Source organism: Leptosomus discolor, chromosome 5, assembly GCF_034619465.1.
Source record: "Leptosomus discolor isolate bLepDis1 chromosome 5, bLepDis1.hap2, whole genome shotgun sequence".
NCBI lineage: Eukaryota > Metazoa > Chordata > Aves > Leptosomiformes > Leptosomidae > Leptosomus > Leptosomus discolor.
The window spans coordinates 14,588,363-14,611,541 of record NC_141395.1 but is presented as its reverse complement, the minus strand read 5'-3'; the positions used below and the strand labels follow the sequence as shown (position 1 = coordinate 14,611,541).

At 45.9% G+C, this 23,179-nt stretch overlaps 1 protein-coding gene across 1 annotated transcript; it reads left to right on the top strand.

Moving 5' to 3' along the window:
- Positions 1-4,471: 4,471 nt before the first annotated feature.
- On the top strand, positions 4,472-22,566 carry MRAS (muscle RAS oncogene homolog). The gene is made up of 5 exons (XM_009957281.2): positions 4,472-4,664; positions 14,408-14,561; positions 17,879-17,978; positions 19,307-19,386; positions 22,442-22,566. Exons 1-5 carry the CDS (start codon positions 4,472-4,474, stop codon positions 22,539-22,541), a joined length of 627 nt encoding a protein of 208 aa, XP_009955583.1. The 3' UTR covers positions 22,542-22,566.
- The last annotated feature ends 613 nt before the right edge of the window (positions 22,567-23,179 follow it).

Genomic DNA, 23,179 nt, shown 5'->3' with positions numbered 1-23,179 from the left:
GTAAATAGGGGTTTATGCAGTTTATTCTGCCTCCATAAAAAATCCTTCTTGCAGACGAGGCTCAGCCTCAGTAACATTCTTGGGTCAGCATTTCTCTTTCTTCCTTGCCATCTACCCCAGAAGTAGCTACGTTTCTGACTGTCTCAGCATTACTGGCTTGTGCTGTCAGGACACCGAGCTAGCCAGTGCATATGAAGACGGTGGTAATAATCAGCCTCCTTCCAGTAACTTAACCAGAGCCCTGACAGCATTCGTCAGCGTAGGGTATGGATCCTTCTCTTGGCTCCTTCAAAGTAAACAACTATATAAATTGTAAGATGATTATCATCAGAGCTTATTAGCGTATTACCGCATGCTGCTTTGTATTCAGACAATAGATAAAAACGTCTGTGCTTCGTTTTTCTCAGTCAGATCTACAGCACACACGCTTATTCTTGCTCCTGTCTGAGGCGTACTGTGTCAGTACTCTTGCCAAAAACACGTGAAAATCAGCCCAAGTCTTGTGCACTTGCCCGTAGCGATGTAACCAGCCGGCACAGAAGCTCTGCACACCTTTGGGAGACTTTAATGTTTTCTAGGAGGTGACATATGTTGTTTTTAAGGTTTGATTTATTGGCTGGTTTAGATTATAATCTTGTCAAGGCATGAGCTGTCTTCTTGCTTTGGTTATCAGCGCAGATGGAGGTGTACAGGGTTTGGAGGGTTTGCATTACACACATGAATGTTGGGAGCACAGGACCTGCCATCTCAGTAGAAGGAGGAGTGTTTCCATGAGCAGTAGAAACAGCACTGCAGAAACATCTAAACTTGCAGCCTTTTGACACTCAATAGAAGTTTTCTTCTGTTCATGCTAGTATCACCTAAAATATGAGGGTTTGTGCTCAACAAACCAGCCTACAGTTCTTGACTTTTTTTAAAAATTTTTTTTTTTTTCAGTTCAGTTCTTGCTGTTCTTCCCAGGCTACATAATAGTCTGGTAGCTTAGATGTGCAGTATGACCAAACTTTTGGAAACAATGGGAAGCAAATGCCCCGATTCAACCCATAAGCATGTTGGGCAGAGTCACGGTTTGTACAACTAGGATAAATATTATCCTGGTACTTTGGAGAGTGTTTCATGCAAGATAAGCTTCAGGCTTCTTAGGAGCGAGTTAAAGGGGCTGGTACAAATTGTCAATGAAAATGTAATGCTTGTGTGCCAAGCAGTAGCTTGTGGTTTTGTGATGAGGTCAAAAATCATGCACAAACGAAGTATGGTTTTCACATCCAAGGCCTGTCCCCCGCCATGTCAGTAACAATCAGTCTTTCATACCGCCCAGCTGGAGCCACTCTGCTGTGTAAAGAAGGATGGGGTGAAATCTTGGCCACGGGCAAAGAGAAGAATTGTCGCCAAATGTGTTGGGAGGGGCAGGGTTTTAGCCAGGGTCTCTGTCCTAAAAAGCCTGTGAGGATCGTCTAACCCAAGCAGGATTACACTGAAAGAAAATTTGGTCTTCCAAGTAAAAATGAGAAATTTGGTTGAAATTCATAGGTTTCTATGCAGCCAAGCATGATGCTTGTTGATGTGATCTTGTAAATATAATAAAGTTGCTTACTCTCCCAAAAATGGGTGTAAGAATCTTTTCCTTGGGATTATGGTGAGGAACTGCAGTAAGATTGGTTGGGAGCTCAGCTGGTGCTTGGTCTCCTTCTCCCCGTCCAGCAGCGGTTGCTTGCAGTGGAAATTCTTGCTGTTCTCAAGAATTTCTCTAAAGATACTTTAGAAACAAGCAGGCTCGACTGTGTTTCTTCTTGCTCTGAAAATTTTGGCTTGTCTTGACTTGGACAAGAAGCGTTTGCAGTTCTTAGAAGCCTCAGCTATCTCACCTCTGTGATCACCCTCTCTCTCCCTCTTACAGGGTTTTCTTTTTAAGGGAGAAACTAAGACAATTCGTGTAGATTTGATTCAAGGAGAAATATCCAGACCTTGATTAGAGGTCAAGGCATTTAACCTGCACAGCATGTAGGTTATGCATATGGGAAATTATTCCTGTATTTGCAGAATTTTCTCAAGTACAAGCTGTACCTTATCGTACATAATGTGGTGCTGGGGAGGATGGAGGTGAGCACATTCCCTCATTTGAAAAATTGAGGCTTTTTCTCCTTTGGCATTGAGCTGTGACTGTAGGTGGAAATGTATCTCCCAGAGTTGTGTCGCGCTGGCGCTAGTTGGATTATGGTATGGTGATCAGAGGCAAGAAGTAGCAAGGCATCATGCCTACCTTGCAGGCAGAAAAAGCATACAGCGAATCACTCAAGTTTCATCATCTAGATACTATCTTTGGGCATTGCTATGGTTTGAATGGTGTTCTCATGGCATGCCTCAGATCACCTGCTGACACTGAATGTTTTGGGGGGTCATATTTTAGATTATGGCTCAAATTCCACAATTGGCCTGAGAATCTTTTTTTCCATAAGTAAAACTTAAACTCAAATGTGAATGTTCACAACTGGGTTTATTTTGTCTCCTTTCATGCACTTGCCCACATGCTTGGGAAGGTGGGTGTGTAGTGGGGGGAAAAGCTCGTTAGTAGAGCTGTGCAATGACTGTGAAAAGCCCTTTCTCAAGGGATGAGAGCTCCAGTATACAGTAAGGAACGTAGGACCCCCAAACAAATGCCTTTATGGTTCAATAATTTAGATTAAACTGAATTTAAGAGAAAGGAACTAGAGAAACTAGAAAATAAACTTGGAAGTCTGGTATTTTCTCAAGATGGAATCAAACCATTAGGGGGTTATGCTCTTGTCTGTTTGAAAAAATGGTCAAGGTTGACTTTTTGGGCCTCTTTGGAAAAGAAGAGTCAAAGTATTTTGTTTGGAAAATAGTAAAATGAAAGAACGTCTGGGAAAAAAATTTCTACACTATAGGCTGAAATAAAATTGTATTAGTCGGTGGCTCAACTTGCACTGTGCACACAGTAGCCCTGAAGTCTTGGCTCCTAAGGACCACCTGGGCCAGCTGCAGCACCAAGCACATTGGCCTTGCTCACTGGTTTCTGAGAACGAAAATGTTAAAGTTGTCGTCTTAATGAAGAAAAATCCCGGCAGTTACTAGGAAAGCTTCCAAAAGCTTGTGTGAGTGTAGTGGGGTTACAGATCAGCGTGCCAACAGTTTAGCATGCGAGCCGCCCCAGAGCAGCCAGTCCAGAGCAGTCCTCGTCCCCACTCAGCGCTGACCCCAGCCAGCACCTGCAGCCCGAAGGGCATGAACAAAACCGAAATGGATGGGACCAGGTCCCTGCAGAAAGTGTCACCACAGCTGGTCCCATGCCGTACGTCTTGTGTCAAGAAACTGATACCAAGGAAATCAACTGCCCTGTCTTGAGCCTTATCATTAGGATGGGGGGCTGTATGTTGTTTTATTTTTTTACTGCCTGAAAAACCTCCCTGAAAATGCAATGGTCATTCAGACTTGGGAGATGGCCACCCACTGCCCATATGATTTGAGTGAGCATCACTGTTGCCCATGTACAGGTGGAGGGCACTGCCTTCTGCAGCATACGTTGAGAGTTGAAATGGGCTGTTCAGCAATGGCTGCCTCATCTCCTTTCTCTGCACACATGTGCTGTTGCCCAGTTGCAGCCGGTGAATTTTTTTCTTCTTTCTTTTAAGAGTCAGTTCCTCCGCAGCTCACCCAAGATGAGGGGAGTGGTGTGACTGCGCTGCGGGGGAAGCTGCTCTCCTGGCTCTCCAGGCTGTGTCATAGCCACAGAAACCAGCCTTCCTGCCACAGCAGGGTTGGGGTTTTCTTTTTTAAAAAAAATCAAAACAAAAAACACCTGTTGTTCCTGGCCTGCTGCCTTCTCGTTTCCATTTCTCAGACTTGAAAATGAAGGAGAAGAAAGCAGCTAAATGCATTTTTGTCTGCTGGTGGAGCCAGGATTGGACCTTTAACTCCAGTTTCATCCATCACTGCTGGTTCTGCCTGCAGATCTGGCCCCAGGATATAACACACCATTTAATGTTTGCTATACCTTGGGTTAAGCAGTGAAGAATAGCACAGCTCTGGCTTATCAATGGGATTTGGTCACTGGCAACTAGAAATTATCTGGAGCTTGACAGCTGTGCTGAGCCAGGGTGATTTTTGGCATGGCTGCATGGGCCCAGCCCCTATAGGAAAGGTATTCAGACAATGACAGTTTTGTACATGCATTTGGTGGCAATTAGCGATCCTTGTAGATGAGGCCAGAGTAAACAAGCCACAGTAGTGGGGTTGTCTGCTCTTCTAAGTAATGGGTCTGATTTGCAGTAGAGCTGTTGGGGAGGGCAGGTGCTGCCGCTCCTGCCCAAAAGGACTTTCCATGTCAATACTGCCTTCATCCTCACTTCTCAGGCAGCAGGTAAAAGCTGCCTTGTGCATGTTGTCCTCTTTTCATTGCTAACGAGTGATCGGAGATGATCTCTTTCTCCAGCAGGTTTAGCACACTGGAAGCATGGCTACAAGTGCTGTTCCCAGCGAAAACCTCCCCACATACAAGCTGGTGGTGGTTGGAGATGGTGGTGTGGGGAAGAGCGCTCTCACCATTCAGTTTTTCCAGAAGATTTTTGTGCCAGACTATGACCCAACTATTGAAGACTCCTACCTGAAGCACACAGAAATAGATGGGCAATGGGCAATTCTTGATGGTAAGCAAGCTACTCTCATGGTCCACTGTCCCTTCTAGCTGAGCATAAGTGCAAATAGACCTCAATGCCTCCCACAGCATGCTGTGCCCTTGTGTCTGTCCTCTGCTGTGGGCTGCCAGGAATTTGACTGCAGACCAGCCTGTGAGCTGCTGCACATGGTCTGCAGCTGATCTGCAGCAAAGCTTCTGCTTCCAGTTGTGTTGGTTCCAGTTCTGCGCAGAAATGTTTCTTGCAGGAGTGTAAAAACCTATAGATCATCATAGACATTTGGGGCTGGCTTCCATGAAGGGTGAGTTATAGCACTGTGAGGTGGCTGTTGCTAATGATACTTCATTGTGGTTAGGCTCATCCCCTGGGAAATAACAGTGAGTGGATAACTGAATGAGGGTTATAACCAGAAAGAACATTTAATCGAAACTGTCATCCACTGACAATGAAGAATTGTAACACCTCTTAACTCCCATCATTCAGCATGATGTTTTCATATCTAGTTACCTGTTTCATTTAAACACGGGTAAGGTACCAGCCTGGATTGCTGCTGTAACTAAGATCTTTCTGTTCTTTGAAAAAAAAAAAAAAACCCAGGCAAGCAAACCAAACAAAAAAACCCCAAACAACAACTACAAAAAAAACCCAAACCAGCCAACCGCCAAAAAAAAAAAAACCAAAACCAAAAAATCTTGATTCTGCGAGTGAGGAAAAAGCCCTATATTACCTAAAGCTGCAACTTATTAGTTTGTGCTGCAAGAGACAGACCAACCACAGCCATAAGGGAAATCTTGCTGTTACATGTTCTAAGTTTTGTTTGGTTTTATACAATAATTAGGTAGTAATAAAAGCAAGCAAATATTTTGTGCCTTAATTATCCAAGTGTATCTATGTGGCCACTAACAGAACTGATCTAAATTTAACCTCGCTTATGTCGAGTTCCTACCTCCACCCTCTTTCATGAAGGCACTCAAGATCTTTGATGTCTCTGCATATGTATCATTGTTGTGTGGAGACAGAAAACTGGGGGATTGGCATGAGTGGTGGAACATGGGGGCTGGTGGGGTTTGCTGTGAAAACCGTAAGCTTGGTCTGGAAACTTGAGATCTTAGTTGCACTCTTCAGGTTTTATCAGATACAATTTAGTGAATACAAATGGCCCAAGGTCCTTAAAGAATAGCATTTACTCAGTATTGAAAAAAACCCTAACAACTTAATCTTGCTAACATTTATTCATTTAAATATGTTAGTAGTTGATAGCTGATAATGACAGAATATTTGTGACATTGGTGACCAAATGTGTCTCTTGTTATCTGCATCAGGGATACCGGTTCTCAATTAACCATCACATAATGTACCTGTGCACCTTTATTTTTAAAATGCCAGTGTTGTGTAAAAGGAAAATCCAATCCTGCTGTAAATTAAATCCATTCTTTCTTTTTAGTCCAGAATCCAGCCCCCTAAAACGAGCAACCTTTATCTTCGCTGGTATGCCCCATGTTCAGATATAACAGTACCAGCTGCTGTGCACATTGGCGTTGGTTGAAACAGCCTGGGTTTTGTAGTTTTTTTGAAAGTAGGAAAGGCATCTTTCACTGAATATTTGGGATTTTTGTTTAGTCAAAGAACCAAAAAAACCAACTCTGACCTGGGTGGGAGTGGGGAAAGAGGTTGTTTTCCGACAAGCAGAAACTTAACCCTTTGTTTTAATGAAAAAGACTTTCTTTTGCTCAGATGGAGTTTAGTGGCTGTACTGGGGCTGTACTGCATTCAGCTGTGGCCTTGAATGGCATGTTGGGAATCCCTGACTTTCAGAGTTCATGTGCCCACAGATGCCTTGCAGCCGCAGAAGTGAAACTGCAGCTTCTTCTCTTTCCTACCACTTGAGATTTTGAACCATCTGAATTTTGGAAGAAAGGCGATATTCTTGCTCGGAAAAGCATGTGAGCCTTCACCATCTGCTCAGTAGAAACAGGGCATAAAGACTGACTATCACATGTGTCTTCTGCCACGGCTTTCTGTCATAGGCTTTGGATCTACACCATTCTCAGAGGTCACCATATACTTGGACAGCTGCTCTTGTTGTGGCTACACATGGTTGCATGAACTACTTATGATATAAAATTAGGGACAAACATGATAGGAACGGTAAAGATGCATCGTGATAAATTCTAGACTTTCCAGTTGTCCTTTATGACCAAATCCTTTACAACTGATGTTTCATGCAGTGCTTGGTGGGAAGAAGAAGCTGCCCACCCCCAAAATAGGAACCAGTTTTAGAAGATGAGACTACCACGTGAGGATATGGTATGAGGGGCTCCGTAAGTTTCTAAGTTTGCAGAAATAGTTCTTAAAACCAAAGCCCTTGGCATTCAACAACTTAATTAAAAAAAAAAAAAAGGAAACACACAGCCTACCCTCTTCCAGGCTGTTGCCTGAGCAGTTCTGTACAAAGCATCTCTAGCATTTGGTATCTGCACCAGCATTATGTTGTTAAAAAGCTCTTGAGCTAGCCAGCTTGCATAAGGCATTTGGCTTCCCTCCATGAAGACCTCCACCCACATTTATTCAATAGCACTAACTGGCAGCATGATTAAATGTTTGACTTGCGTTTTTTTCCTTTGCTGAAGTCTGTCACTGAAAGTAGACTTAAATGGAATAGGCTTTTATTTCAGATTTTAGACCTTGTAGCCAAACCTAAGTTCAAACTCTTCTTTTACATATTTGCTCTCTGGCTTGGGTGTGTCTCTGTGTCTATTTTCTCACCAAAGAAGAGTCTATGATAGTTCCCTGCCTCCCAGCAGATTGTGGGACCTGTGCTTGGCATGTTCAAGTCCAACCCTAAAAATACTTTATTATTGGCTTTATGCCGGCTTCATAAGACCATTGATGCAGTGTTTGGTGGACAAGCATTGGAGGGTTGAACAGGGCACTTAACCTGAATAAGGAATGCACAGGCAATTTGTGGCTAGCCGATTTTTTCAGTAGCTGCCACCCCAACAAGGCTTTAAGATCAGCCTCCAGTTTTCTTGGCATATGTTATCTTTATTTACTCCCTGGTGTTCCTGCTGAAATCAGCACGGTGATGTGCTTGGTTAAATGCATTCACACACAAGTGCCCTATAGACACAGGGTTAATCTGCTTCGATTAGCTGTTGCTCCAGTTGAGTTGCTATCATTAATTTTGTACACTCCTTTCTGTGTGCAGGCTAATTTAGCAATTAGCAGAGGATTTCTGTTGGTGTGGCTGCAAAATGCTAGTCTGGAATTATTAATCTGGCCGTAAAGCCAAAGGTGGAATACCTTAATATGGCAAAAAATTTGTAATGGTTCAAAATTCCTTATAACCACACAGAGATAAAGTGGTGAGGAAGAGGTGGCCACAAGCACATCATTTGGGCATGTTGATGAATTGGGCTAAACTCTTAGCTGTCAGTAAGGCTGTGCCAATTGGTACCAGCAAAGCAAGGAATTGTGCCTGTGTGTTGGGTAGAAAGCAGGCAGTGCTCTCCCTCCTCTTCCCTTTCCTTCCTCTGGTGTGATTCAGATGAAATTCTCACTGCCTAGAAGTTGTCTTCCTACTCCTGAGCTTCAGTTTTCCATTTTACTTCTCCTCTTCCCAAGTGCCCCTCTCAATCCCTGGGTGCCCTTGCGTTGGGCTGGACCTGCACAGCCCTGGTGTGCACCCCTGCAGAGTGACACCAAGCACTGTTCCTTACCCTGGGCTCCCTCTCCGCCCGTGTCTCCCATGTGCATATCCCTTTTTGCTGGGGGTTTTTGCTGCTAGTCATCCCAGGACAGGCTGTCTGCTTTTCTGTTTTTCTCCTCAGGAAGCTTGGGAACAATTCAGCCAGGAGGCCAGAGGGCGATCAAAGGTCACTTCAGACTTGCAGGCAGGAGGGCTTATTTGCGGCTCACTTTCTTTTTTTTATTTAAACTTTGGGTAGCATCACTGAAAGAATTAAAATTCAAATGAAGTTTGTACTTTCATTCTTTTATTTGTGTGTACAGTATTTTCCCTTCCTTAATTGCTGGGATTTTGCAGCCTTGAAAGAGGGATTTTTTGTCTTGGGTTGTGGGGATTTTTTTCCTGCCAGGAAAATTTTGATGTTGCAACATGGAAAACACAAGGCTTTGAATATTTGCCCTTTGTTAGAGAAAGAGCTCCTTTAAGGGCTCACATCTTTATTCTGTTTATTGATGTGGAAGCCTTTCTTCTGAAGGCCCCTCTTCTTTTTCGTTAAAGAAAGGGCAAGAATTCAAGTACTCGGGTTTTCCATGCTATAACATCTGTGTATTTAGTTAGGGCACAGAAGAAGGGCTCATAAAAGCCCCAGTGTTTCCCCGTCGCATGTTTTTCCCTGCGGAAAGTTCTCATGCTGGGGGCAGTGTGGCTGTATCTGAGAAGGAGCAGAAGCATCAGTGACCAAGTGAAATATCTAACCTCGCCTTGTGCACAGCATGGGCACCTCATACCTCTTCAGGGTGACTTGGGGTGTGGGAATATAGAACATAAGCTGTGGCCCCTGCACTCCATCTGCTCAGCACTCACAACACTAATTCCTCAGTTGAAGCCAATGGCTGATGTGGGGTGCCTTCTCCCACCACACTGCTGATGGAAGGAAGACAAAGACTGTGGGGATGGCTTTCCTCAGCCTGAGACTCTTTAGTTTGACTTGTCAATTCACGTTAATTTTTCCCTTGAGCTTAGATACCAAGCTACAGGGCAGCTGGGGATGGAGTTTCTCTCTGGCCCCACCTTTTGAAGCAGAGCTGCTGTGCCAAGGGGAGAGCAAGACTCGGAGAGTGAAGCACCGTGAGGAATCTGGCTCTGTAACCTGTGATCCCCTGACAGTGCCACATTCCCAGTTCTGCTCTTTGCTCCAGGGACTTTTCCTGTATACCATAATAAGAAGTTGAAGAAACAGAAAATGCCTGAAGTCAGACTCTTCTGCCCTGCTCCTCTCCCTGGCGCTGTGAACCCTGATTCCTGTCTGCCTGCAGACCCATCCAGCCCCTTAAAGGCTTGGACATGTGCTGGACTTATGTAGCCAAAGGGATTTCACTGGAGACAGGTTGCAAAAATGAGTCATACACATTGTGCTGGCCTTTCTGAGCATGATATCGAGGTAGGCACAAAAAACTGCATCCTGTACCTGAGCTTCATGGTGTGCAACCACTGTTCTGGATGCTGGAAGGCAAGGTGCTCTGAGAGCCACATTGAGCTGCTTTCAGCAATGTGCAGCTGCTGCTTGGAATGGGCTGCTGGTGTCTGATTTGGGCAGTTTCCCCAAGGGCTGAAGGACAGAAAATGGGTTTAACCTGTCTGTCTGGTCCCTTAGATGCCATGGACAGTGGAGAAACTCTCTTGAGTTGATCTATACACCTAGCTACCCAGCAATGTAAAGATAAAGACGTAGGAGGGAATTTTGCCTAGGTATGAAAAGAGAAGAGGAACTCACCTGCACAACCAGATCTGAGCTCCCCGAAGGCTGGGAAGGCTGTGTTTATATCTGAACTAAATCCAACCTAGGCTCTAGAAAAAGCAATGCTGTGACTTAGATTTCATAGTATGTCTCTGCCCTTAGCTTAGATTTACATGCCTGTGTCTCTGGATGGGCACTCAGAGCATTGTTGGTCGCAGAGACATTGCCACATAAAATACCTGGAAGCACTGAGTGCTTCTGTTTTGGGCCACAAATTCCTGTGTATTCCTGGGCTCCTGTGTCTGCTCAGAAGTACTCTCTAAGCAGCTGCGCTCTTGCCTAACCCATCAAGATTCACAGGAAAATGGTGTGTAGAGCTCTATGGGGCAGGATTCAAATAGCAAGGAGTTCATCACAACAGTTGGGTCACATCCACTGGAAAGCGGAAAAGGCCATCTCTTCGCTCAGCAACCTCTTACCTGCAAAGCAGGAGACCTTCCTGCTGGGCTCTCACAGCATAATTGCTCTTAGTTAAGTCTCCAGCTGATTGCATGATAACTCTGTAAAACGACTTTACGCTCTTTGGATGTCTGTTCTCACATCAGACATAGTCCTTGGCTTCTCTCTCTCTTCGATCTTTACCCAAACACTTTTGTTAATGCTCCTCCTTGCTGCTTCTTTGGTCAAGTTTGTGGGAACTTCACCAAGTTTGCTGTCGGAAGTCCCTGCCCATGCGCTGCACAGCCTATGAGTCTGATTTCAGTTCTTGGAAGAATGAGGTCGGGGAAACCCGCTGTGCTTTGGTCCAGCCTTGTTTCCCCATTGGCTTTTATGCGCTGCCAGTGGGGCAACTGCCAGTAAGAGGCAACTGCTGTTTTAAAGTGTACCAGGGGAAGAGAGAGCTCATAGTTCTTCTCTGCTCATTATTATTTCTATGTCTTCTGGCATCTTATCTGCAGAAACGGGAATTTTAAAAGAAGGTGGATGCTGGCTAACATCCTAAATCTCCTCACCCCTTTGGAAAGCAAATCAAATCACCTTCCCAGTTTCACCTTCTGAAGGTTTCTCCTTGCTACTTTCCCTTTCTGTAGGTAAGAGTCTTGAAGCTTTTATGCCACAGGATTACACTAGAAGCAAAGCTGCTTGCATCTGGCCCTTTTTTTGGTGCTGATGGTTTCCAGGATGTGGTCCCATCCTGCCTGTGAAGGATCCAGATTGCACTCTTCTCTGTTTATAATTCATGTAGCACAGAAGTGTTAGGATGGAAGGTGTGTCTTTATGAAGAGCACATTTAAAGTTAAAACACGAACTTCCTGTGGCCATTCACATGATGCTTAACTTTGTATGAATAACCCACCTGAGATTAACCCCAACCTTCACTACTGCATGCCTTTTACTTGCATTTTCAAAGTGCCATTTTAAATGCTGCCTGGACTTGCTTGCCTTTCTACAAATGCTGCAAGTGAATTCCCTTTAAATAGCAGCTGCTGACACAGCAGCTCTGCCCGTGTTTAGTCTGATGCCACAACCAAGATCCAGGCGAGGTGGGAATAGCAGGAGCACAGCCCCGTACTGGCCTTTCAGTATCCCCACAGCCCCAACCCCAAGGCTCGTCCCCTGCCCTCTTGCAGGGGATGCAAAGCTATGGAGGAGCAGCAGCTGGGTATGGTTTGATGGGTGCAAGAGCAGAGCTGAATGCTCCTGATGTGTTTCATGGGAGGTTTGTAAATGTGCCAGAGCAAGGGGAAGTCCCTAAGCAAGTTACCATGCAGGATACGGCACATCCATCTCCACCTTCCTGCCCACGGCTTGTGCTCAGGCACCTACCCTGTCTTGGGGGGAGGGAGGGCGGGAGAGCCTGGCCCCCTGCAAGAAGCTGTCCCACTCCACCACAAGTTGGGTATGTGTTGGAGAGGGGAAGGGAGTGTGTGTTTGTGTGTGTGTCTTCGTTGTCAGCCCTCAGCCCTGCCCTGACATTGCATCCAGCTGGTGCAGAAGTCAGATGAGGCCAGCCCAGCCTCTCCTTACAGGTTGGGCGGGTAGGAAAGATTAATTTCCTCTTCCTTCCTAGCCACGCAGTCCTGGCCTCATTCCATGGTAGCAATTCTGCCCAGGGCATAGAAATTCACCAGCACATGCAGTGTCTTTGGGTGGCTTTTCTTTTTTTTTCTTTTTTTTTTTTTTTTTTAACTTTTTTGTACAGTCCTTAAGAATAGCCTGGATGCCTTTGAGCTGAGACCCTTGTTTCCTAGTTTTAGAGGGGAGAAGCAGGATAAAACGCTGTGAAGAGACATCTATGACTTTCCAGCAAGCCTCAGCTACTTGGCAAACAAGCCTAAATCTCAGGGTCTCTGCAAGTGCCTAGAAGCTCTTTTCACCTTAAGAGCTCATGGAAACAGACATACAAGACCAGCTAAGGCAGGCTAATGAATGAGGCTGAAAGCTTTAAAGGGCCTGCCATCACCAAGTAAGGTCTCCAGGTCCTCAGGCATAGCTGCCTTTCCTCCAGACAGATATATATAGTGAAAGTGTGTTGGTTGGCTTGTGGGGTGCGCTGTGATGTGCAGCATGTCCACCTGTGGCCACCCATGCTGATTCAGCAAGTAACACCAGCAGCAAACTGGGCTTTATCCTGGCCCCATCTGGAAATTGGGGCAGCCTGAGTACTTACCCCTACAGGGTAGTAGGGTAGTCCTGCTCGGACTGTAGGTCTTCTCAGACTAGAAAAACCCGTATCAAGCCCTGCTGCTCTGTCAGCAGTATGCTCCCGCCACACTCTCCATCCACCAGTGCCCTGGGCTTTCCCCATCACTTGTGGGCAGCAGATGCTTACACTGTGGCTCTGCAGCAGAGGCAGAAACAGTTTTCCCACCCAGCCTGGCTGACTGGGATGTGAAAATGTTCCCAGTCATCATGAAGGTCACACATTTGCCTCTAGGAGACAACAATACATTGGGTCTACAACTACCTAAAAGGAAGATGTAGTGAGGCCGGAGTTGGTCTCTTCTCCCAAGTAACTAATGGTGGGACAAGAGATAATGGTCTCAAGTTGCACCAGGAGAGATTTATATTGGATATTAGGAAAAATTTCTTCACTGAAAGAGTGGTTAGGCATTGGAACAGGCTGCCTGGGGCGGTGGTGGGGTCACCATCCCTGGAGGTGTTTAGAAGACATGTAGATGTGGCACTTCGGGACATGGTTTAGTGGTGGGCCTGGTAGTGTTAGGATAATGGTTGGACTTGATGATCTTAAAGGTCTTTTCCAACCAAAATGATTCTATGATTCTGAGCAGCTGATGCACTTTGAGCTCACACCATGTTTGTACTGGCATAGCCTAGACTGATGAACTCCTCTTGTACCCTCCTCCTGCCAGTCAAAATCCTGGCAGCCTACAAAGCTGGGGCCCAAGAACTGGCATTGATGTATGCATCAGTATGTGGTGTTTACCCAGAAGGCTGGAGTAGCTTGGTCTGCATGTGGTCCATGATGTAGCTGATGGGACCCCCTGTGAGGCAGAATGATGGAGAACCAGTGAGTAATGATCACAGTAGAGAGGAGGTTAATCTAGTGGGGAACAGCACCTGGGTTGCTGCCACAACTGGGATGTTTTAGGGGGTTCAAGCATAGATTTAGGCATTGTCGATGCACAGAAACACAATCCCTATATAGGATATGCAAGTCCCTTAAAGCTTTTCCACCTGTTTTAATTAGCTTCTCAGTATCAGCACACCACTTGGGACTACCTGTTTAAGGGGAGTTCCTCAAGGCTGTACCGTCTTGCTCTGAAAGCACATAATTGTGTAGAAATAATATCCAGGTAATGAGAAAAGGAAAATGCTTGCAGCTGTTACTCTGGGTTGTCTCCCATTTCTGCTTCACCATGCAGTTTGTAGATTGTCCCTGACATTTAAAATGGCATTTACTTACTCTTCCAGTCTTGGGTTTTTCCATGCAGGGAACAGAGAGAGCTGGGAGAGGGAAAGATGGAGGGCTGTGAAATACTTTGGCCATATCTTGCCAGAGGAGCAGCTCCCCAAGTTCAGTGGTCAGTATTTGGTACTGGAAAAGGAAAGTAAAATCCACGTAGTCTTCTTCCCCTCCCATCTGCTCCCAGCGTAGGCACACCATGACGAGTGGGGGGGGGTCTGGGAGTGTTTTTTGGTTTGTAACAAGAAACCACCTTGTGCGTGCAACTTGCTTTTGTGAAATCTTGCAGCTTTTGAGAGGCTCTAGCCCAGCAGAGGCAGAAAGGCCATGTAGGACACAGAGCAGTGACAGCAGCTGCAGGTCCTCACAGTAACTGAAAACCTTCATCTCTTCTGTCCTAGTTCTGGATACTGCGGGCCAAGAGGAGTTCAGCGCAATGCGGGAGCAGTACATGAGGACCGGAGATGGTTTCCTTATAGTCTACTCGGTGACAGACAAGGCTAGTTTCGAGCATGTGGACCGGTTCCACCAGCTGATCCTCAGAGTCAAGGACAGGTGGGTGCCATGGAGCCAGGCGCTGCCTGACCCCCCTCCTGCTGATGTGGAGACCATGCCGTGGGGGTGATTGCACGTCTTGCCCTGACTTTCACCTCCTGGATGCTTTCCAGGGCAAATCCTTGCATGCTCTGTGTGGGTTTGTAGACCAACATATGAGGAATAAGTAGTATTTTACCTTTTCTGATAAGCATCTAGTGCTTTCATTATGGAAAAGGTCAGTAGTGTTATGATGGGGTGAAAATGGGTCTTGAAAGGAGAAACTCCAGCCAGAATGATCTGGCAGAGCAGTGTGAGAAAGGCAGGTCAGACACCTTTGAAAGTAACCAGATTGGCTGTGAAGAGGAAGAAGGATGCCCTGTGCACAGCGCAGGCACTTGGGGAACACCAGCAGGGAGTCAGCAGGCATTCGGCTGTAATGGTTTTGTGTGTCCTGGCAGCATCCTCCTTTCCCTGGCTTCAGTTTGCACAAAACAAACCTTAGAAGGTCCTGCATGATTTGGGGCTGTGAACAAGTGTCTTGAAGGAGAAAATGCCTCACGTGCGAAGGAACTGTATTTCTTACAAGGGATGTAATGCAGTTAATGCATCGTGCTCTGCAGCAACCATTTTCAATGAATAAAACATCTCCAGGTGACTGGGGGAGAAAGCAAGAGAGGTCACCTGTTCCCCTCCTTGTGTGTGCATGGGAGAAGGTAGCACTGAGAGTTTAATCGTGGTAAGCAAATGCATCCTGACAGAGCGAGGGGAAGCTGCCAGATAACTCCCTCTTCCCATCCCAGTTCAAAAGGCAATGAATCCATCCTCACTGGGTGTGGTGTGAATTAAGCCCTTATATGTCTGCAGCTTTGAAACACTTAGTTTTTCCATTCATAATGGCTTTTAATTATGGAAGTCATCAAGAAAAGCCACCAGAGGGTTCAGGCCTCGTTGCTGGCTTCCGTTCGCAGCTCTGAATAACTTCCCCACAGGAAGGGTGGACTCGTATCATGTGAGGTTCACAGCTGACAGCTCTTCCAGTAAAGCATCCAAAGCGGAGCCCACAAGAGTGAGAAGTAAAGGAAAACCCACCCTTTGATTTCATCTAAATGGAGAAAAATGTCAGTCACTCAGTCTGCCTCCCAGATCACGACAGTCTTTTCTTCACTGCCAGCTCAGCTTGGGGCAAATTCAATCTGTTTCTGAAAGCTGAAGAAGACGAAACAGCGTTTCCTGTAACCTGCCCCAAACCAATGTCGGTTTTATCTCATTTAACTTCAAGAAAATAATATGCGGTACTCATTGTTTTGCTCTGGACTGAAACTTCTACCCCTCCAAACACCGTGCAAACATCGTGGCCGGCGTGTGAGAAGCAGGAAGTGAAACCGGCTGGTGAGGTTGTTTTTGTTTCCTTGCTCAACGCCACCAAAGCACAGAGCATGAGGAGCTTCATGCTTCATCCAAACCCTGAGCTCGTTCAGAAAATCTCAGCAGCAGGAGCAGCATGAGTAAAGAAACCGTCCTGCCAGCCCTGCAGGTAGCTGGGAGCAGAGCATTGCCCTGGTTTTCAAGCTAGCAGTCAGTTTTGGCAACTTAAAATCCAAAGGAATTGCAGGCTGCCGCGTTAGCAGAACTGTTCAAAGCCTTTCTCCTGTTTCTTTCCGTAACCTTCATTACAGTAAAACTTCCAACTATAGTGACTTTGTCCAACTAGCAATTGTACAGCTTACGACAGGGAACAAAGTCTCCATAGAGTTTTATGTCTGATGTAAACAAGGCAAATGAGATACTGTCCAAATTTAATTCCTTTCTTATCAATGTGCTGCCAGCCAAAAAGATAACAAGTAATGCAGACAAGCAAGTGTTTTGCTCCAGAATGATCAGAGTCAAGATATATCAATACTTGGGTATTAAAATTAAATCAATGCCACATTATCAGAATGAATAACTGTAAAGCTCATTTAAAATGCGGAGTGCAGTATGGTATTTTTCTAGCCAGAAATGGGGCAGCATGCCAGAGAGAAGATGGAGCCCTTATCATCTCATTGAAAATTGACACAGAAATGCTGTTTGAAAATCCAGAGTTACTCAGGGAAGCGTTTTAGGCAGAAATGAGTACGGCCAGCTGCTCCTTACCCCAATAAAATCAGCCCTGTTACAGCAGTGAACACTGGAATCATTTTAGGAGGGTTTAAAGTTAAATATAACAAAATAATACCACAATAACTGTCAGTTACCAGAAGGGACCTCCTCCCTCCTAGCAGGGGGTAAAGGCCCCGCAGCATGACTTTGCTTTCTGTGTCATGCAGCCGGAGCAGAGGCTCGCATATGGGAGGTACTGTGGGCAGCAGCTACACTGCCAGGACCTCCTGTGGCACAAGCTGCCTTGGTTCTGTTTAATCACCAGAGCTACAGGGATTTCTACTGGGGACAGCCTGACCCACACGCCTTGTTGGGAGAGCCTTGCACTGGACATGCAGTGCGTAGATGGGTCTCTTCTCGGGCGGTGGCTGAAGACAGTCACATGCCTAGTGAAGTTAAAGAAATACTGAGTATTATCACAGAGGTAGATGGGTTTGGTACAAAAGGGTGGTTGTTCATCAGATTTTTGCTCTGGGATTAGAAGCAGGAGATGGTAGGTAATAGCATCTGGAAGCTTAGGAAGGCTCTTTGGTTCCCTCCAGCCTCCTTCCAGCTACCACTGCCAGTCTTTCAGTTTGTCTTGGGGTAAGAGCTGATGGGGATCTTTGCTCCCAGTCATTTTTTCCCCCATTTGATGTCACTCTAAGCACCGTCTCCCAGAGTCCATCTTTTCTTCCCCCATGGTTGCTCTCAGTGGATGACCAGGACATGAACTGACACCAGTTCCTCCACCATACCTTGTTACCTTGCAATGGTGAGCAGCTGCCAAGAGACCCAGTTACCGAGATGCCTTAACTGTTACAAAAGAGTCCCAATCTCCTGTTCAAGATCTGTCTCTATGTCTCAGTTAATTTCCTGACTAATTCTGTAGTTCTTTCTTCTCCTGTTTGGATCTTCAGGCTTAGCTGTTATCAGGCATTGCAAAAACCATGACACCAAGTCTCTGAAGTGCCTGCAAATAAGAATGAATGTGTGCACGCATGCAACTTCTCAAGTAAATTTTTACAATATAACACACATGTAGCACAGTCTAGGGGCTGATGTGTGTTCATTTGGTCTTTATTTTTCTTTACACATATGTGGTATGTCTGTAGCTGAAAATGTTAGATGATGTGAGCTTCAGAAAGTGAAACTTAGGCTCAGCATTTTTTATTCTAGTCTGCTAATAATTGGGTGGTGATTTTGATTTTTTCCAGGGAGTCCTTTCCAATGATTTTGGTGGCGAACAAAGTCGATCTAATGCATTTACGGAAAATTACAAGAGAACAGGGAAGAGAAATGGCAACAAAACATAATGTAAGTTTGCGGGATTGTTTAATTGGTTGTTTTAAGTCCCATTGAGGCATTCAGAATTGGATTCTTTGCTCATTTGAAGCAGAATTAAAGCATTTCTCTTACAATCAAACATCTGCAATTACATTTTCGACTACTACAGAGTAGTAGCTGTGCAGTTTCCTTTCCATAGGACCAGTTCATCATTGAAGCTGGAACCTCTGCTGTGCACCAGGCTGTAGCAAAGCTGTGGCCATCTCAAAGCCACGTATACAAGGTGTCTGTAAGTGGTGAGAAACATTCAAAATGAGGGAAGAAAGTGCACTCTCCTGGAGTGAAAAGGCAGAGTTAGGCATTAGGAAGTATACCCAGGTGTCCTAGGAAGTGAGCTTGTTAAAGATAATGAAGTTACACGGTTGTTAAGCCTACATAAATCTGGCCCACCGTCTTAGCTCTGCATTATTCATGCCATAGTTTAGCCTGAGAAATTGGTCTTGGATGGGTGTAGATCACATGCTACTCCACTAATCACCTCTAAATGCCAGCAGTCCTGAATACCCAGAGGGAGACAACAATTCCCTGTAGGAGGAACTGAATGGAAAGGTAAAGGCAAACAAGCCTGAGACCTCTTGGCAGCTTGCTGTGCCCAAATGGCAAGCTGTGTGAGGTTTCTAAACAAGCCACGATGGGAGTTTGGCAAGGCAGGTTCACTCCCTCCCCTCCCCGAGGGAGCTCGTTTCTGCAGGAGCCAGGACACCTAAACTGTGACACAACATGTTGCACCCATCTGTACATGCACGCTTTGGAAAAGGCTGTGTACGAAAATACCTTATCAGAGGCAGTTTTATAAATCTGCCAGCGTGCTGGACAAGCACTCTAGGAGGCCCCATCTGGCTGTCAGACTTTGAAGGAGAAGATCATTTTACACTGAAGGGGGATTGTAGTCATGAAATATTCATGCAGTAGTCCTAATAAAATGTGGCAAGCAAGAATTTTTGGCAAGTGCTCATCTTTCAACAACCTTCGGCTATTTTCATGTCTTCAAGCACGGCTTAGGGGGAGAGAACATCTGACAACATGAAGTCAATGATTATTCTTCCCCAAACCCAGAGCTCTGATAGCAGCTGTTTTGCCTGGTGCTTATTCCGGACCTTTTGTAAGCGCTCGCTGACCTTGCTGTGAGTGTGAAGGTGTTGATAGCAGTGTCATGACAACACTTTGTTTACCTGTATTTCCCTGGTCTCCTAGGCACCCAATTTCTCCAGCCTTTAGGGTTTTTTATTTTGAAACTGGTTTGCTACCAATGTGTAGGCTGTTAGTAATCTCTTCCGTGATACACTTCTCTCCTCCAGATTCCCTATATAGAAACTAGCGCCAAGGACCCACCTTTAAACGTTGACAAGGCCTTCCATGATCTTGTGAGGGTAATAAGGTAAGCTGCAAACTCTTCACTTGCCCACTGCCTGTGGATGGGATGTGCAGGAGTCCCGGCCTGGAGAGCCAGGAGCCAACTTTTGGGGAGCAAGGGCCTAGTGGTTTGGTTGAGGGTGGGAGATTTCTGGGGTTTATTAAACTTTCTTGTCCTGTATTTGCATAGGGATGTTACTAGCACTTAAGTTACCTTGCAGGGCTAGGCAGGTTGAGAACTACCTGTGGCCATGATGAAAATATATTGTTCAATGAACAATGCAAAGCCTACTATAATGATCAGCCTTTAAAGGCCAACGTTAAAAGCTCCGGGCCAGTAATTTGGGTTTTCCTAGCTTTGTCCTCTCAGGGTCTTACATTGCCAGAGGTTAAAAAGCACTGGCAAAAATTTCTACAAAATTCTAATGTTGTAGGTGACTTCTAACATTTTCTGCTCACTAAATGGAAAAATTAAGCTGCTTTGTATGAGAAACAGCATGTCCTAATGGCTAAGCCACAGGTTTCCTCCTCAGACTGCAGAGGTTTGTTCCCAGTTTTGGCATGAGCTGCCTGCTTTGGCAAATGCCTGCGCTCTGGGCAAAGCCCTGCTCCGGCTGCCGGCAGGGAGGGACTGCCTTCCAAAATCCCAGCTGCCGTGCAGGAAAAGAGCTGCACGCACATCTCAGCGTCTCGGCCGATAACCTCAAATCTTTCTGAGAAGATTTGTTTTTCTGGCACCAGTTGTCTGCCAGATTTTTCTGGGCCCTTGTTTTTCGTGTTTTGGGAGGGTGCTGATCTGAAATCGTGCTCGTCCCCGTCACACAGTCAAAGTGCCTCGCTCGGCAATTAAACGATGAGGCATTTATTCACAGCGTATCTGTACTTGTGAATATCTTAGTGCAGCCTCGAGTCAGCCTCCATCAAAAGCAGATGGTACTGCCCACTCTTCCCACATGTCTCAGAAGCAGGGGGCAGAAAGTCTTTTCAGAACTACAGAGCTGAGTTGGAAATGTCCCAAGCTATTTCCCAACTGTTCTGTAATTCAGCATTAACTAGCTAGATGTTATGTTTGTCTTACAGCGAGCTCTTACCACCATCTATTCTACTGTTGGGCAAAAAAAACATAGCCACAATAAGATAGTGAGTCTCTGCTTTCTCTACATAACACGACTCCAGACAGGCTAGAAGGAACACCTCAAAAATAGGTGATGCACCTCAGTTCCCTCAGTCACTGTGAAAGTCATTGCCAGCCAGGTGAAACCGTTGGTGGCATCAAGGGCACCAGAGATGTTCACAAGAGCTGGAACTTGGGTTAAGTCAGAGAGCAGAGAGGTGCTGTGAGCAGCTTCACTTGGTCTTTGGACATTGCAGACTGTCTGCAGCCGTAGGATGGCATCACCCACCAAGTATTGCTTTTCTTTTTTAAGTGAGCTCTTCCAAATAAAATGTAAATTTACAGCTCCCTAATAACTGTGTCATTCCTAGAGTGCTTTACAAATGTAGAGGCTCCTCAGAGCTGATGTGAGTTTTCAAGGTGAGGACACTCGTTCAGGGTGGGCACTGTTTGTGCTCATTGCACTTGGCTGATTCCCAATTTATTCAGCTTGATGCAAGAAACTGAAGTAATCCAGAAAGGAGTGGGGTGATTGAGTCCACCAGGTAGATCTTTTAAATTTTCTGACACCCCTTTTGTGCTGCAGCAGTGCGTACACAAGGACTGTCACAGCAGAAATCTTGAGCAGGCGCGGGACATGGTTTTCTGGATCTCTAAAACAGTTCCAGAACACTGTGAATACCTTGTGGCTGCTTAGTGTTTATCCAAATTAACTTTAAAGTATTTTTTATTTCAGCTTTCTAGTTTTGAGCTTTAAAGTTCTATGTTTTCCATGCCTGCAGCCTTCATACTTGCTGAAAAAAAATCTTATTAGTCAAAGCTGAGTTTTTCAGGTGGTTGCAAGCATTTGGGAGCTGAGGCTAAGAAAAACACCAACTAAAGCCATAATGATTTGTCCCCCAGCTATGTCTCATCCCGGTCTGGATAACTTGGTCTAAACACTCAGTTTAATGCCTGCCATATTACATAGCAAAGAGACTGGTTTTGAACTATTCAGACTCTCAGGCTGGTTGTTTAGACACTGGATCTACGGAAGCTGCTGGTGTTTGTATGGTTTATCTTGCAATAATATCTAAGTCTATGGGCTGCCTGTCGGGTGTTTGAACTACAAACCTGCCTTCTGTTGAATTTGCAGCACCGGGCTAGCTGAGTGGCTGATGCAAACAGGTACAGTTGCAAACAGGCATTTGGGCAATGCCCCATCTTAATGAAAACGGAGAAGCTCTCAACATAACATTTTAGAGGTTGCTCACAACGCACCTGACTGACGGGGGCTGTCGTGGCACAGTGCTGGAGTGCTCTCAACTGCATGTTTCTGGTGGCTGTGACTTAAGACAGCCAGGGACATCTTTCTGGTGTCAACTCTCTCTCCGTGCTCTGGTGCTCTTCACAACTTCCAGGGGTGGCCAGAGCCCCAGCAGCAGCAGACTCTGTTTTTTCATTATTATTTTTTAGCCCCCGCTCTAGAACCAAGTCCAAAGCAGTGCAGCTGGCTAAGGGCAATGCCAGCTGAAAGCAAATCTTTCCAAGAAGGTTTATTTCTCTGTGTAGTCTGTATCTCTTTCATCCTCTCCCCTAATGAGCGTTAGCAGCAGTGTGGTGGATGACCATTGCATTGCTTAGAGCATCCCTGTTCCCCAGAGCAGCCCCCTGGCAGGGAAGGAGGCACCCAGTTAACCCAGGGCAACTGGAGGCATAGTGCCCTCGCAGGACATACATCCCTACCATTAGCCTTAGTGTTTGCTTATGGCTTCTTTCCTCCTTCCTTAAAAATGCAGGTGGTTGTCTTGTTAGCTGTATGGCATGAAAAGCCACGTGGTGGTGGAAGGGTGTATGGAAATATATATGCAAATATACATATGCACTCCAAGATGCCTTTCTGCTGGCTGCCCAGGGCTCGGGATGCTGATGTCCAACCCAGCCTTGTGCTTCACCTGCTCATTTTCCTCTCTGTTTCCCAAAATAGGCAACAGATCCCAGAGAAAAGCCAGAAGAAGAAGAAAAAGACCAAATGGCGAGGGGACAGAGCCACGGGCTCCCACAAACTCCAGTGCGTGATTTTGTGACGGGACTGCCTGGGAGTGCCTTGGACGCCTCCCTCCTCCCCCCTTGACCCACCGCCAGCCCAGGCGAGGAGCAGCAGCGTGACGCCTGCGTGGCCCCGCACCCCCTTGGGCTCCCCACGGAGGCTCGGGCTCGGAGGGGGTGGCTCAATGAGGTCCGGGCCCCCCCCCCCAAAGGGGGGCTGCACACCAGGGCCAGCATGGGAGCCGTGCAAATGGGAGGCGGAAGGGATCAGCAGGACCTTGACTCTCGAACACCCCCAGCACCTTCCAGGGGCCTCCATGATGTTTATTTAAAAAAAAAAAAAAAAAAAGGGGGGGGAGAAAAAGAAAGAAAAAAAAAGTGTTGGTTTTATCTGCAAACATTTCTCCTTGTGACCCATTTCTGAACAGCCATGAATAGCCCCCCTGTTTGGTACAGTCGTGTGTGTATGTGTGGGGGAAGGGACAGGGCTTTTCTTTTCTTTCTCTATTTTTTTTTTTTTGTCCTCTTCTCCTTTTTTTTGTTTGCTCAACGAGTGTTGGGTTGCAAAGAAACACGGCCGGGGTTAGATTTTTTGCACTGAACTCTTTCTTAGGCGGCAGTGCCAAAACACAACTTCATATGAAAGTGCATAGATTTGGAGGAAGAAAATGAATTC

Bases quoted from the DNA above. Each gene is read 5' to 3' on its own strand.
- MRAS (XM_009957281.2), top strand. From the start codon at position 4,472: ATGGCTACAAGTGCTGTTCCCAGCGAAAACCTCCCCACATACAAGCTG. The intron at 14,562-17,878 runs GTGGGTGCCATG...GATTTTTTCCAG, and splicing joins ATCCTCAGAGTCAAGGACAG to GGAGTCCTTTCCAATGATTT. The intron at 19,387-22,441 runs GTAAGCTGCAAA...TTCCCAAAATAG, and splicing joins GATCTTGTGAGGGTAATAAG to GCAACAGATCCCAGAGAAAA.